This window comes from Labrus bergylta, chromosome 15, assembly GCF_963930695.1.
Source record: "Labrus bergylta chromosome 15, fLabBer1.1, whole genome shotgun sequence".
NCBI classification, from domain to species: domain Eukaryota; kingdom Metazoa; phylum Chordata; class Actinopteri; order Labriformes; family Labridae; genus Labrus; species Labrus bergylta.
Window position 1 is genome coordinate 6,468,247 of NC_089209.1, and position 12,503 is coordinate 6,480,749.

Consider the following 12,503-nt stretch of genomic DNA (forward strand, 5'->3'; position numbering starts at 1 on the left):
AAGAATCATTTGAGAGCTCTGCCTTTAGAAAGTAAATAATTGATGGAGAGAAAAATGCTAAGAATTTAGAGTTTGCCATATTGAGGCAAACAAAATCAATAATGTTAACGTTTACATAAATATTGTCTCTCAAATTAAAAAAAAAAAGAACCGTCATCTTGTCTTTTCTTCTACTGCCATACAAATGCAGAAAAACAAACTCTTGGATTAAATAGCTATTCACAGTTTGTATGATCAGGTTTTCACATTTCTATAGAATAAGCCTCTGAAACAGAGTAGTAGGCTACAATCAGAATGGCCGGTAGATCTTTAAATATGCGTATTACTTATAATATTTTTGGGGTTGTAAGGGCGGCGGTGTGGCTGTCAATCTCTACCAGAGCCTCCTTAAATGCTTCTGCTGTCTCAGATGACACTTTTTGGCAGGCTGTGGTGAGATAAATCACTTCAGCTGACCACACAGATCAGATATAATGATTCATTGGTGCATATAATGATTCAGCCAATCATTCAGTTTCAATCTGCAAATCAGATGGAGTTATTCCCTCCCCCCCATTCAGCCTATAACATGAATGGCACTGAGGCTTATTCAGAATAACTTCACATGGTGTCCCAAATTCCTCAGTAAACACAAATGTCTAGTTTAGTAAAGCATAATGTGTGTTTCTTTCTGTAAATCTGGTGTAACGTTAAATTGCCACACTTTTGAATGGAAAAAAAGTCCATCCCATTGAAGGAAACGACACTTCTACGTTATAGGTCAAACACCAATAGTTAGTTTTGATTTGAAAAGTGGGCAAGACTTGGGTCAACCACAACACTCATGACAGACAGACAGGCAGGCAGGGAGGGACACTGAAGTACAATATTTCAATGGTCTTCAGTGAAGAGTTTAAGCTGCCATGCATTTTAAAGACTTGAGTCAAAGCTCATTTTTAGTTCTGCCTACTTCTGGGAAGCTGTGACATCTGAGCGGCCATATTGCAGAAAAAAGTTTAACTCCCTGTTCACCTTGTTGAGCTTTTAACTCTCAAACCTCGAGTGCATTTCTACACTGAAAAGTCACAGGTATCGACTTCAAAATTAAAACTTTCTATCTTTGAGACTTTGCTTTATTGCTTTACATACTTATTTAAGACAAGGTCTACTCACCGGGACTATTTTCGGCAGGTATTCGTGTCCAAATACCGACATCAACACTGAAACGTGTGGCACTGTAACAAAGTGTCTTCTCTCTTGACGTATCCGCTTCCTTCTTTTCACCGTGGTTTTTTTTTTGTTTGTTTTTTCAGCTTTTCTTTGGTTGAAAATCCTTCGTCCCGGTCCCGTTATTTATTTCCGTAGCCAACCATGTTACACACCCTCCATACCCCCTCACCGTGGCTGCTGCTGTACCGGGTTGCTGCCGTGATGAAGTGTACTATTTTTGAAAGAAAGTCACTCCCCTCCTCGCTGCGTCCTGCCCCCTTCCCTGGTGACGGTGAGCGGTGAATGCTGCTGACTCAAAACATTGACATTACAGCTGTTTTATATGGAGGACGAAGTAGAAGTATAAATAAATTAATAAATGTATAAATAAAAACTGGAATGAATAAATAAATAAATAAATGTATAAATAAATACTGGAATAAATAAATAAATGTGTAAGTAAATACTGGAATTAATAAATAAAAGAATGAATAAAAAATAAATAATTAAATGCATGAATAAATAAATAAAAACTGGTAAATAAATGGGACATAAATAATTCAATGTCTTAAATTTATTTTTACATTTATTTATTTCCACATTTATTTATTTAGTGTTGATATAGGATACATTACTGTACTTCCAATGCCCTAAAAAGAAGTCGTTATCTTCACACAAAGAGAAAATGAGTCTGTTAAACTTCTGACGGTTGCCGTGACAACTTTCAACGTATAACGTACGTATTACGTCACGACGCATCCACAAAGCGTACACCTGACAACAACAACAACAAAACGCGTTTTGCGCATTTGCAGTCTATGGCTTTGCGTTGTTTATGCTAGTTTTAGCTATTCCATTTCATAGGATAGAGACAACATCCTGAAGATCCTTTTTTTTTTTTTTTTTTTGCATTCATTTATTTTTATTTATTTTAAAAATATAACAACAAAAAACAAGCAACCCACAGTAAAAAAAAAAAAAAAACCCACACACAAACCCAAAACAAAACAGACCAAAACAAAAAAGTGACACACACATCACCAATGACATAACCATGATTTACTTTCAGTTTTTGCAACCAAAATAATGTTTACATACATCCCCTTTTCATTATATATTTTATTAAATTAAGATATCACCACATTTTCCCTTGCCAACTTGTATCTAAACATCCTCCATCACATGTTGCCATGGAAACCATCTGTCAAGAAATTTTGACATTTTGCAGTCTTGTTTTTTCAATGTTATTGCCTTCTTGGTTGCTACGAGAAGTATATGTAATAAATAAATCTTATTTCTGCTTTTCATGGTTTCTGGGACAGCCCCGAGGATGGCCAGTAGAGGGACCCTTGGTAGGTGGAGGTTAAATATTCCATAAATATTCCATCTAGAGAATCAAAAATCTGTCTCCAAAAGTTTTTTAGGAGAGGACAGTCCCAAAATATATGAGCAAAGTTAACAGATTCTTCTCCACAATTCCTCCAGCATAAACTTGATTGACTGGGGTCTATTTTTGAAAGGATGTAGGGTGTTCTGAAAAATCTGTTCACTATTCCACTGGAATTCTCTCCATAAGTTTGCATTAGTGACTTCATGAATTTCTGAGGAAATTTTGACCCATGCCTCTCCACTTATTTCCTGAAGATCATTTTATTGCTTGGTTAAGTACAATTTGGCTACAAGTTATGATAAAGGGTGTTGTAATTGTTGTAAATTGTAAATCTAATGTTTTAATTCATCTAAGTTTTATGAAAGTAGGTTCCTGAAGTTGGCTTGAATATTGAGGAGATAGCCTAGCCTATGTGAGGAGAATATTTGTAGTTTTAATAGCCTACTTTATCAGAGTTATTATAAATTAAAAATGAATCAACATGGTGACTCTGGACTTAAGTTTTAATAGAAAGTGAATAGTTTTACACGGTTGCCTATAGGTTTCTTTAAATGTGTTCACCACTACTTTATTAATGCTTGAAAATAGCCTAACCAAAGTGGGCTACGTTTAGGCTACCAAAAACATTTTTCACTTCTTATATTTCCATTTCCATTTTTTTATTTATTTCATTTATTTATAGACTGCTAGGTTTATTTCATTCACCAAACAAAACAACTAATTACAAACATTAAATCTCAGATCTTGAATGAAAAGGAGCAGAAATAAGAATAATTGAATGTAATCTGCTCCTCTGTCACAATACTAACAAAGCACACAATTCAATACAACTAAATGAAATAGCTGCAGGCCAACAAAGCCACTCACATCCCACTCTTCATTCATTTCATACCATGTAATTCATTTTATACCATTCAAGATCGCAAAATGATTTTACCTGCCACTACAACACAAAACAGAAGAAAAACGTAATTAGCAAATTTCATCACATTTCCTCAAGATCAAATCTGTAATACATTTCCTGTGAAAAAAAAGTAGGCTACTTCTTGTGAGCATAAGCAGGTCAAACTGCAGGGCATGTCTTAATGTTGTGGGCTTCTTTCATGGTTCTATATATGCTAAATTATGAATTCAAATCATAACTAAATAACATATTTAATATGAGGCTTTTGAGGGCCTTACTAGGAGAGTATAACATTTTTCCACATTGTCTGTCAACCTCTGTTCCTCATTCTCTGTCTTATTTGACAAGCCTTCATTCTCCAGAGGTTGTGAAATTCACCAGCCCTGTGTCAAAAAACTACACGTACACACACACACACACACACACACACACACACACACACACACACACACACACACACACACACACACACACACACACACACACACACACACACACACACACACCACAGATGCTCTACTCTGCAGTGTAATAAGCAGATTAGGCTACTATCAAAATTCAGCATAGACCATTGTCAACATCTCTTAAACAAGTTATGCACTTCACCCTCCTCTGCCTTCAGAGACTTTAGTTAAAACCGTTGTTCATTTGATTTTTTTGTGTTGCAATATTGGAAACTTCTTTTGATTCCATGAGTTTTCAAGTTATTTTACAGTAACATTATTTACAATTTTAATATTATAGAAACGTGTATACCTCATACATCAAAAATGTATAGTGTTTTTTTTTTAACCAGTTGAGAGATGAATGACTCTACCAACTGAGCCACATGCATTTGATCTATTCTTGATTTAAAATATAAAATGTTTAAGACATCTGTTGAATCATATACTGAAATAATTTTGCGTTGTTTTCTGTGGTAATTACATCCATTAAAACTTCAGTGTCAGTGTATTTACAGAAAACGTTGCATCAAGCAGTCTCCAATCAACCAAATCCTGATCCCACAGTAAGAAATGTTCACAGAAAAATATTTACACTGGCCCAGAATACAAGAAATACGTTTCCAAAAAATTTATGTTTTATAAACTTTTTAAATCTGGATTTTGACAACAGAAGGATTTAACATTAATTTGTGTTTTTGAAGGCATTCAACAGCTGTTGCTTGTTGCGACATTAATCCAAAGATGAATATATATGTGTGTAAAGTTGAAACCATTTGATATTTCTTAGAAAACTACACTGGGTATGAGGAAAAAGTTTTACAGGGCATAACGTTTTTAATGGACATACATCAGTTTGACACTATTTACAGCTTTTCAGATCTGTAATCAACCTTGAACACAAAGTTTGGAAGTAATGTCATGATGCAACTCCGACAACACCTGCCAGTGTGCAATTTTTAAAGCAGTCAGTCATGCAAAAGAATGTCCCCTCCTTACTCCAACATCTACACATACAGAATTTATTGACGTAGGTTAGCAAACATGCAGCTGTACTTCCCATTCTCATGTAAGCCTGGAAAAAAAGTGTGTCCTGTTTGCTGCAGGGTCAATGCAATGCTTGGCACAAATGACTCATATACGTTGACATAAAAAGAGCTCCCGCTGAAATCTCTGCAGACAGGAGCTCAGATTTTTAACAGACAGCAAACAGCTGGACCACTATTTCAACTAATTTAGAGTTTGATTTCTGTGTGGATATGTGGCTGCGGGGTCATCAGGTGGTCATCGTCTGTGTTTTGCTGCAGGTAAGTCAAATTAAAATCGAGAGATACTGTGCTTATGCTGCAGCTATGATTATAGAAATTAGCCTGAGATCTCAGACAAAGCAACTAGAGAGTGAATTTAAAGTTCTTGACAGTGTTTGGTACTGCAGAAAAAGTGGAAATGTGTGCCAATGCAGGTTCTTTATGTCGGGGTTTAATCCAAAATGACACAACATTAAACAAATAAGACTGATGATACATCTATTTTTTTCTACAAGCCAAAAGAGTGATCGCACAACGTCTTCAATAATTAAAATAATGCTGATAAAACTTGTGTTAGAAAAACACGGGGAGTATTAATGACTGCGAAGAAGTAGAAGCTTGATTTCTCTGTCTTGTAAACATTTAGCAGGTCTAAATTCTAAAGCTGAATTAAGGCAAACCATTTCATTTTATGCAGGAATCAATTTTATCAGGTGAAAAAAATTCATGTACCAGCAAATGAAAGAAATCTACTTCCTTGCAGGTGCCGGGATGTTTCCCATCATGCCTCATTATGGGCTCTGTAGCAAACTGTGCCTCAAAGAACCTCCGCTCAGTTCCTCCCCTCCCTCCACACATCACCCACCTCTACCTGGAGATGAACCGCATCGCTGAGATCAACTCCACCTCCCTGTCCGGCCTGGAGGAGCTGCAGGAGCTGGACCTTGGACAACAGGTCGTACCTCTTGTGATCAGGAACAACTCCTTCATCGCACAACGACGTCTCAGGAAGCTGGAGCTCGGTTTCAACCTCGGCCTTCGACTGGAGCCTCTTGCTTTCGCAGGACTGTCCGGTTTGAAGGATCTCCGTCTGTATTACTGCTCACTCAAAGGGTCAATACTTGAGAGGAACTTTTTGGAGCCACTGTCCTCCTTAGAGACTCTTGATCTCTTTGGAAATCAGATAAAAAGACTCAAGCCTTCAATGATATTTGCAAACATGAAGAATTTGAAAGTTTTGAATCTCAAGTTGAATCAAATCAACCAAATATGTGAGTCTGATCTGGTTGCTTTTAGGGGAAAGCACTTAGAATATCTGAATTTGAACTCTGTTTATCTGACCGCAATGTCTACTAAAAGTTTCGACTGGAAGAAATGTGGGAATCCTTTTAGAGAAGTGTCCTTCAAGATACTTGACTTGTCCAACAATGTGTTTAGCATTTCAAAAGCAAAGCAGTTTTTCAGAGCCATTGAGGGGACTAAGATCAGTCATCTCAAACTTTCTGGACCAATGGGTAGAGGACTGTCCTTCAACAATTTCAATGATCCTGACGGAAACACATTTGAAGGCCTGAGAAACAGTTCAATCCGCATTTTGGATATGTCAAAAAACAGGATCTTTACATTGCAACAGGGGGTTTTCGGTCCGCTGAAAGAGGTCGCAATAATCGATGTTTCCCAAAACAAGGTGAACCAGATCCAAAAAAAGGCCTTTGAAGGTCTTCAGGAACATTTAACAATGCTCAACCTGTCTCACAACCTGCTGGGGGAAATCTACTCTCACACTTTTTCTTCCCTGACAAACATGCAAGTGTTGGATTTATCTTACAATCACATTGGTGCTCTTGGTTATGACTCATTTAGAGGACTTCCAAATTTGAAAAAATTACTTCTAACAGGAAACTCTTTGCAAAATCTCGGCTTCCCTGCATCTCTCCCACGCTTAGATTTGCTTCTGTTGAATGATAATAAGTTGGAGCCCTCATCTGTGAGCAGTATCACACGCTTTGCCAGTAATATTATATATCTGGACGTTCAGGACAACAGATTGACAGATCTGGGGGATGTTTTCACCTTTCTGACCGAGCTCAGACGCCTCAAGGAACTCTACAGCGGAGGAAACAGAATCAGATTCTGCATGCTCGGTAGAGTTTCAGCGAGTCGTTTGAGTAATGTCACAAACCTGGATCTTCACGGCAGCGCTTTGCAGTCTATCTGGTCTCAGGGGAGATGCTTGAATCTGTTTGACAATCTCCAACATGTGCTTGGTCTTAATTTGAGCTTCAACGCCCTGCAGTCTCTTCCTCAAGACGCTTTCAACGGTCTTACCTCAATGGTGGAGCTCGATCTCTCATCCAATTCCTTGACTTACCTCCAATCTGATGTGTTTCCCAAAAGTCTCAAAATTCTCCACCTGTCCGACAACTTCATAGCCTCCCCAGACCCGGAAGCTTTCCGTTTCCTCAGATACCTCAACCTTGAAGCAAACCGCTTTCACTGCGATCAAAACCTGAAGAACTTCCTGACCTGGCTGGGAGCGACAAACATCACCTTCTTAAATCCAGTTCAAGAGCTCAGGTGTGAATTCCCTTCTGGTTTCTATAAAGTTCCTCTGTTAGAGTATTCTGTCCAGGTCGTGCAGCAGTAAAAATCAGTGCGCGCTGTTGATACAACAGGTGTGCCACATATAGAAGCAAACACCTTGGTTGCTGGTTGGACTCTGACCTGAGATCATTTGGTTCATGTCTCCCCCACACTTCCTGTCTCTCTTCAGATGTTCAATCTATAAAGGCAGAGGCCAAAAAAAAAGTTAAAAAAATAATAAAATTCAGAACAAGAAAAATGTTGATTGCAAAGTAAAAGAAAGTTGATTAATAAAGTTGTTAATAAACATAACTTGATGCATCGTGTTGATTTTAACCTCTTTATGTGTTTCCTTGGTTGCTGGATCAGTGATTAAATTAATCATAATAACCATCATCATGATTACTGTAATACAACAATCTACATCTACATCAACGGGTTATGGACATTTCTTGTATAAATCTATTTTTAATTGCACAGTTTAAGTTTTGATTCATCTCGGGGTATTCTTTAAATCTTTTTTCAGGTTAATATATATGTATGGGAGGGGGGGCGTCGGTTTTGCGGTTTAATTTGTAACAAAAGTTTCATGTCATGTCTTTGTAACCTGCTACTGGATGCTTTGAATTTCCCTCGGGATCAATAAAGTATCTATCTATCTATCTATCCATCTATCTATCTATCTATCTATCTATCTATCTATCTATCTATCTATCTCTCTCTCTATCTATCTGTCTATCTATCTATCTATCTATCTATCTATCTATCTATCTATCTATCTATCTGTCTATCTATCTATCTATCTATCTATCTCTCTCTCTATCTATATATCTGTCTATCTATCTATCTATCTATCTATCTATCTATCTATCTATCTATCTATCTATCTATCTATCTATCTATCTATCCATCTATCTATCTATCTATCTATCTATCTATCTATCTATCTATCTATCTATCTATCTATCTATGTTGACCACATTTTCTATTGACAAACTGAGTCTAAATAATTACAGTCTATGGTCTAAGTGTATAGTGAAAACATATAAAACAGAATTTAGTTTAAGACCTGATGTGTATTTTCCACAATTGATGATTTTTGGGTGCTTCAAGAAATCAATTGAAGTGATTAAAAAAAAAAAAAGGAAACACTATGAGACGTGTCTGTGCGTCATTTCACCAGGAGAGGGCGCTGCAGTATAAGTCTTTGAACTAGTGGCTGTAAAAGAGTGACCACTTTTCCGGTTTTTTTCTTTGTCTAAATCTGCTCTTTGATTGGTTTTCAAAGGGATTATTTTGAAGTATCTGCCTCACTGTTTTTTCCGTTCACAAGTACATTGAAAGTTTGACATAAATGGATGAATAAAATGACCCCTTGTAGATCTGGGGTGCAGTGTGTGTGTGCAAAAAAACCGTCTGTGAAAAAAATTTCACACGAGTTATTCCCTGATTTTCTTAAGTATGGTTTTTTTGGGGCCTTTTTTTCGTTTATTAGACAGAACAGCTGAAGAGAGACAGGAAGTGAGAGAGTGGGGGGTGACCAGTGGGCGATTCTAGAGTCTGCTGAGACCCTATAGGCAAAAATAAATCAGGGCCCCTGCAACCTTTATAATATCAAGCAGTGTCACGACGCTCTTCCTCTTCTAGTCCATTCGGGAGGTTTCCTTCTGTCATTGCAAAATTTGCGCATTTTGAGCCACTGCTGGGGTTTAACGTTTTCAGCCCTTGGGGGCCCCTATAAGTGGACTGGGGTCCCCGAGCAGTTGCCTGACTTGCCTGTTGACAAGCAGCGCCTCTGGGTATGACATGCAGCAAAGGGCCGAGTTCGGATTCGAGCCCGACGAGGACTGTAACCTCTGTACTCGGGGTGCGTGACATAACCGCTATGCTCCCGTTGCTCCCAGCAGAATTCACATAACTCTAACATCTCCCAAGGTTCAGATATGAAACTTTTAAATGTTTAAATCCTTTATTGTTTTTTTAGATGCGCTTTTACCAAACCATCCAGATTTCACCGTTATATTTAGAATTTTCTCTCAACCTACTTTGTTAACCTACATTGTATTAGCAGACGTTCATTCATTCATAATTAATCTCATAAAGTCTACATTAAATTTACAGGGGGAGTAGTTTAGTCACTTTACAGCTGTGTCTGACACGCACATACAATGATGTTTTCACTCCATGTGACCCAAATCAATTTCTTCTGCCCCAATAAATGTCAGCCTGAGTTATGTTTAACATGTAGATGATACGAGGGGGTAAAAGAGGGCAAACTTTAACAATTTAACAGCTTTACTGAATCATGAAGCGGCTCAATACAACTGTACCTTTTCTTTTTTTTTCTTGCCTGGCAACAACACTACAAACAGCTTGAAGGACTATTTTAAAGAGTTTAACCAATGGGACAGGATAAATGACGAAATCAAAGAGAATTGTGAAAAGTTTGTTTCACCTCCTTAATGATGAGGCCTTTAAAACTCGCCACCCTGCTGGACATGTCCGTGTTCAGGCGTTAGATAAGTCTATGACCACAGATTCAAAGCTTTTAGAAACAAGTGAGAAATATGGATAATGTGTCACAATTTTGTAGCAACTCCAAATGGACAGTCGCTCTGAGGTTGTTTGTGGAGCAAAGGCTCATGGGAATGATAATGCACAGTTAGAAAAAGTGTGTTAAAAAACAGTTTAAGTCACTGTTCTGTCATGCGGTTGTTAATAATTGTGCGTGTTAAATGTCATTTCTGTGATACAGAATGTGAATTTGTTACACCGTGAGTGGGAGAGATGTTTCTGTTATGGACGTCTGTCTAGTGTTCTGCCTCTGTGAGACAATACAGCTGTCCTCCTCCTGCTGAGGTTAGAACAGCAGCTGTGATTTATACTGAGGTCTTTGCGTCCGACCAGCTCACCACGATATGTTTGTAGTATTCATCGGTATGTCCTTTTTACATTTGGAGCTTTGTTTTGAATCTATTGTTCTTATTTATTGATTCTTCTGTCGAGGCAGCTTAATGTGTGCAGCACTTAAATCCAGGACAGACTTCCCCAAGGGGACAGTACCATACTAAAGCATGGTATGGTATGATATGATATGGAACTTTATCACGGTATCGTACCGTATTGCTTTATTTCCTTATGTATTTTACCGTATATCTTATGGACGGTATTATATAGTTTGGTGTTGCTTCATTTCATATTATATGGTTTGGTATGGTTTCCTGGTATCGTACAGTATTGCATTGTATTGAATGGTATTTTATCGTACAGTATTATATAGTGTGGTATATAGTATGGTATTGCTTCATATCATATTTTGTGTATGTTAGGTATCTCTTATCATGTGTCAGATCTCAAAGCAAAGTGAGTTATTTTGGGAGACAGCTATTGATAAAAAGATATTTTCACACAATCCAATAACCCTTCATAACACTTCACTCTCATCAGCAGCATTATCTTTTATTTAGAGCCAGCACATACTGAGACATGTGGATGTTTCTCTTCTCTACCAGCAGAGGGCAGCACCAGTTCACTCAGGATCCACTCACTTTGGCCTTCATGCTGCTTTTGTACAGTATAAGGACACCTCTACAACCAAACCAAACAGACGTTCCTCTGCTGGAATAAGCTTATAGCAATGCAATATGTAAATGCAGAACAAACAACATGGGGCATACTGAAGCTAGTGGCCCATGAATACACAGACACAATGATAGATGAGATGGTTAACTGGGTAAACTGGGTCTGATCAGAGCCGAGGCAAGGACGTTATATCACAATACTCTGTCACCTTATTACTATGGCTGACACAGGACAACTTAGTGTGATCAATTCTTTTGTTTTTAATTGATTAATTGATTTGGTTTGAAAGGGATGAATTAAGCATTGCTTCATAGGTCAAATACATACCAGGTTTCTAGCCGTGGCTAATTTGCAAACCCCTGTCCCCGGCTAGTATAGGCTTTAAGGACTGAAACATAAAGCATTATAAAAACACTACAATAAACACAAATGAAGAATTTACAATACAATACAAATAAAAGAAGAAGAAGAAGGGTTAAAAGAGGAAGCACAGTCAGAGCTCCCAGACTTGCTTCAGTTTCAGCCACTGCTGCACGTGTCTTAAAAACCTTGAACTCTGTCAGTTTTTTTTAAATTTCAGACGGTAATATGTTCCAGAGGTGGGTTCCTCTTACCGAGAAGGGCCACATGTAGTTTTGTGTTTTGGTGCTCTACAGTTTCCACCCAATGTAGCCCTCGTTCTAATTTCTCTATTTGGTTTGTCTCAGCTGACAGATTGTTTCTATAGCGAGGCTGTTTACACTTTTTATGAAATAAGGTTTACAAATCTGCAAAACTAAGTAAATCATATTACTGGCAATGATGACAGTGGTACCATCTAACTGATTTTGGAACCATTATTTTCAGTTCCTGTTTATAAAATGACCTGACGGGTTAAGTTGTTTTTTGGCTGACCTGGCCCCAAACAGTTTTACATTATAATAAATGAGAAGATATCATGGCCCTGCTGTGCTGCCTTCACAGGTATACAGTGTATTAATGCTGGTATACCAGGGCTCTATCTAATTTGAATAAGGTTAATAGTCTGATGTTGAACAAGAGTGCAGCTGAATTAAAAAATGTCCTCGTTCTGTCCTGATAAATCTGCTCTCTGCTCATTAAATATTAAACACCGACAGGAGGACGAGTGATATAGCTTGTGATAGCTGTGATAGCTCTAAGTCAGCTGCTAACATGCGTAGGTTGTAACAGTGAATTTATAGACGTGTGCGTGTGTTTGCCAACAGTTTTTGTGTGTCACCTGTGATTCATCGGCATAACTGATATATGTGATTAATGTGTGTGTGTGTACTTCAGAAATCATAACTCTAAAATCTCTACTATGGCAGATCTTTTCTGTGTGTGTACTGATCGAATGACTTAATACAAAAGTTCAACATGCAGTA

The 12,503-nt window shown here is 37.7% G+C and overlaps 2 protein-coding genes across 11 annotated transcripts in view; one reads left to right on the forward strand and one right to left on the reverse strand.

The window, feature by feature from the left end:
- The window catches only part of dtnba (dystrobrevin, beta a), a 30,573-nt gene extending 29,150 nt beyond the window's left edge, over positions 1-1,423 (reverse strand). For 8 of the 10 annotated variants that reach the window (XR_003808852.2, XR_003808853.2, XR_003808850.2 and 5 more), the window contains exon 1: positions 1,153-1,423. The gene's annotated coding sequence lies outside the window, so the exon portion shown is untranslated. The remainder of the gene's footprint in view (positions 1-1,152) is intronic. The other 2 variants (XM_020639902.3, XM_020639901.3) reach the window with 1 other exon arrangement.
- A 3,761-nt stretch (positions 1,424-5,184) lies between these two features.
- LOC109988446 (toll-like receptor 5) lies at positions 5,185-8,318 on the forward strand. Its single transcript, XM_020639942.2, has 2 exons — positions 5,185-5,232; positions 5,717-8,318. The coding sequence occupies exons 1-2, from the start codon at positions 5,185-5,187 to the stop codon at positions 7,598-7,600; spliced, it is 1,932 nt and encodes a 643-aa protein (XP_020495598.2). The 3' UTR covers positions 7,601-8,318.
- The last annotated feature ends 4,185 nt before the right edge of the window (positions 8,319-12,503 follow it).

Coding starts and splice junctions, on each gene's coding strand:
- LOC109988446 (XM_020639942.2), top strand. CDS start 5,185: ATGTGGCTGCGGGGTCATCAGGTGGTCATCGTCTGTGTTTTGCTGCAG. Junction 5,233..5,716: donor TCGTCTGTGTTTTGCTGCAG/GTAAGTCAAATT, acceptor ACTTCCTTGCAG/GTGCCGGGATGTTTCCCATC.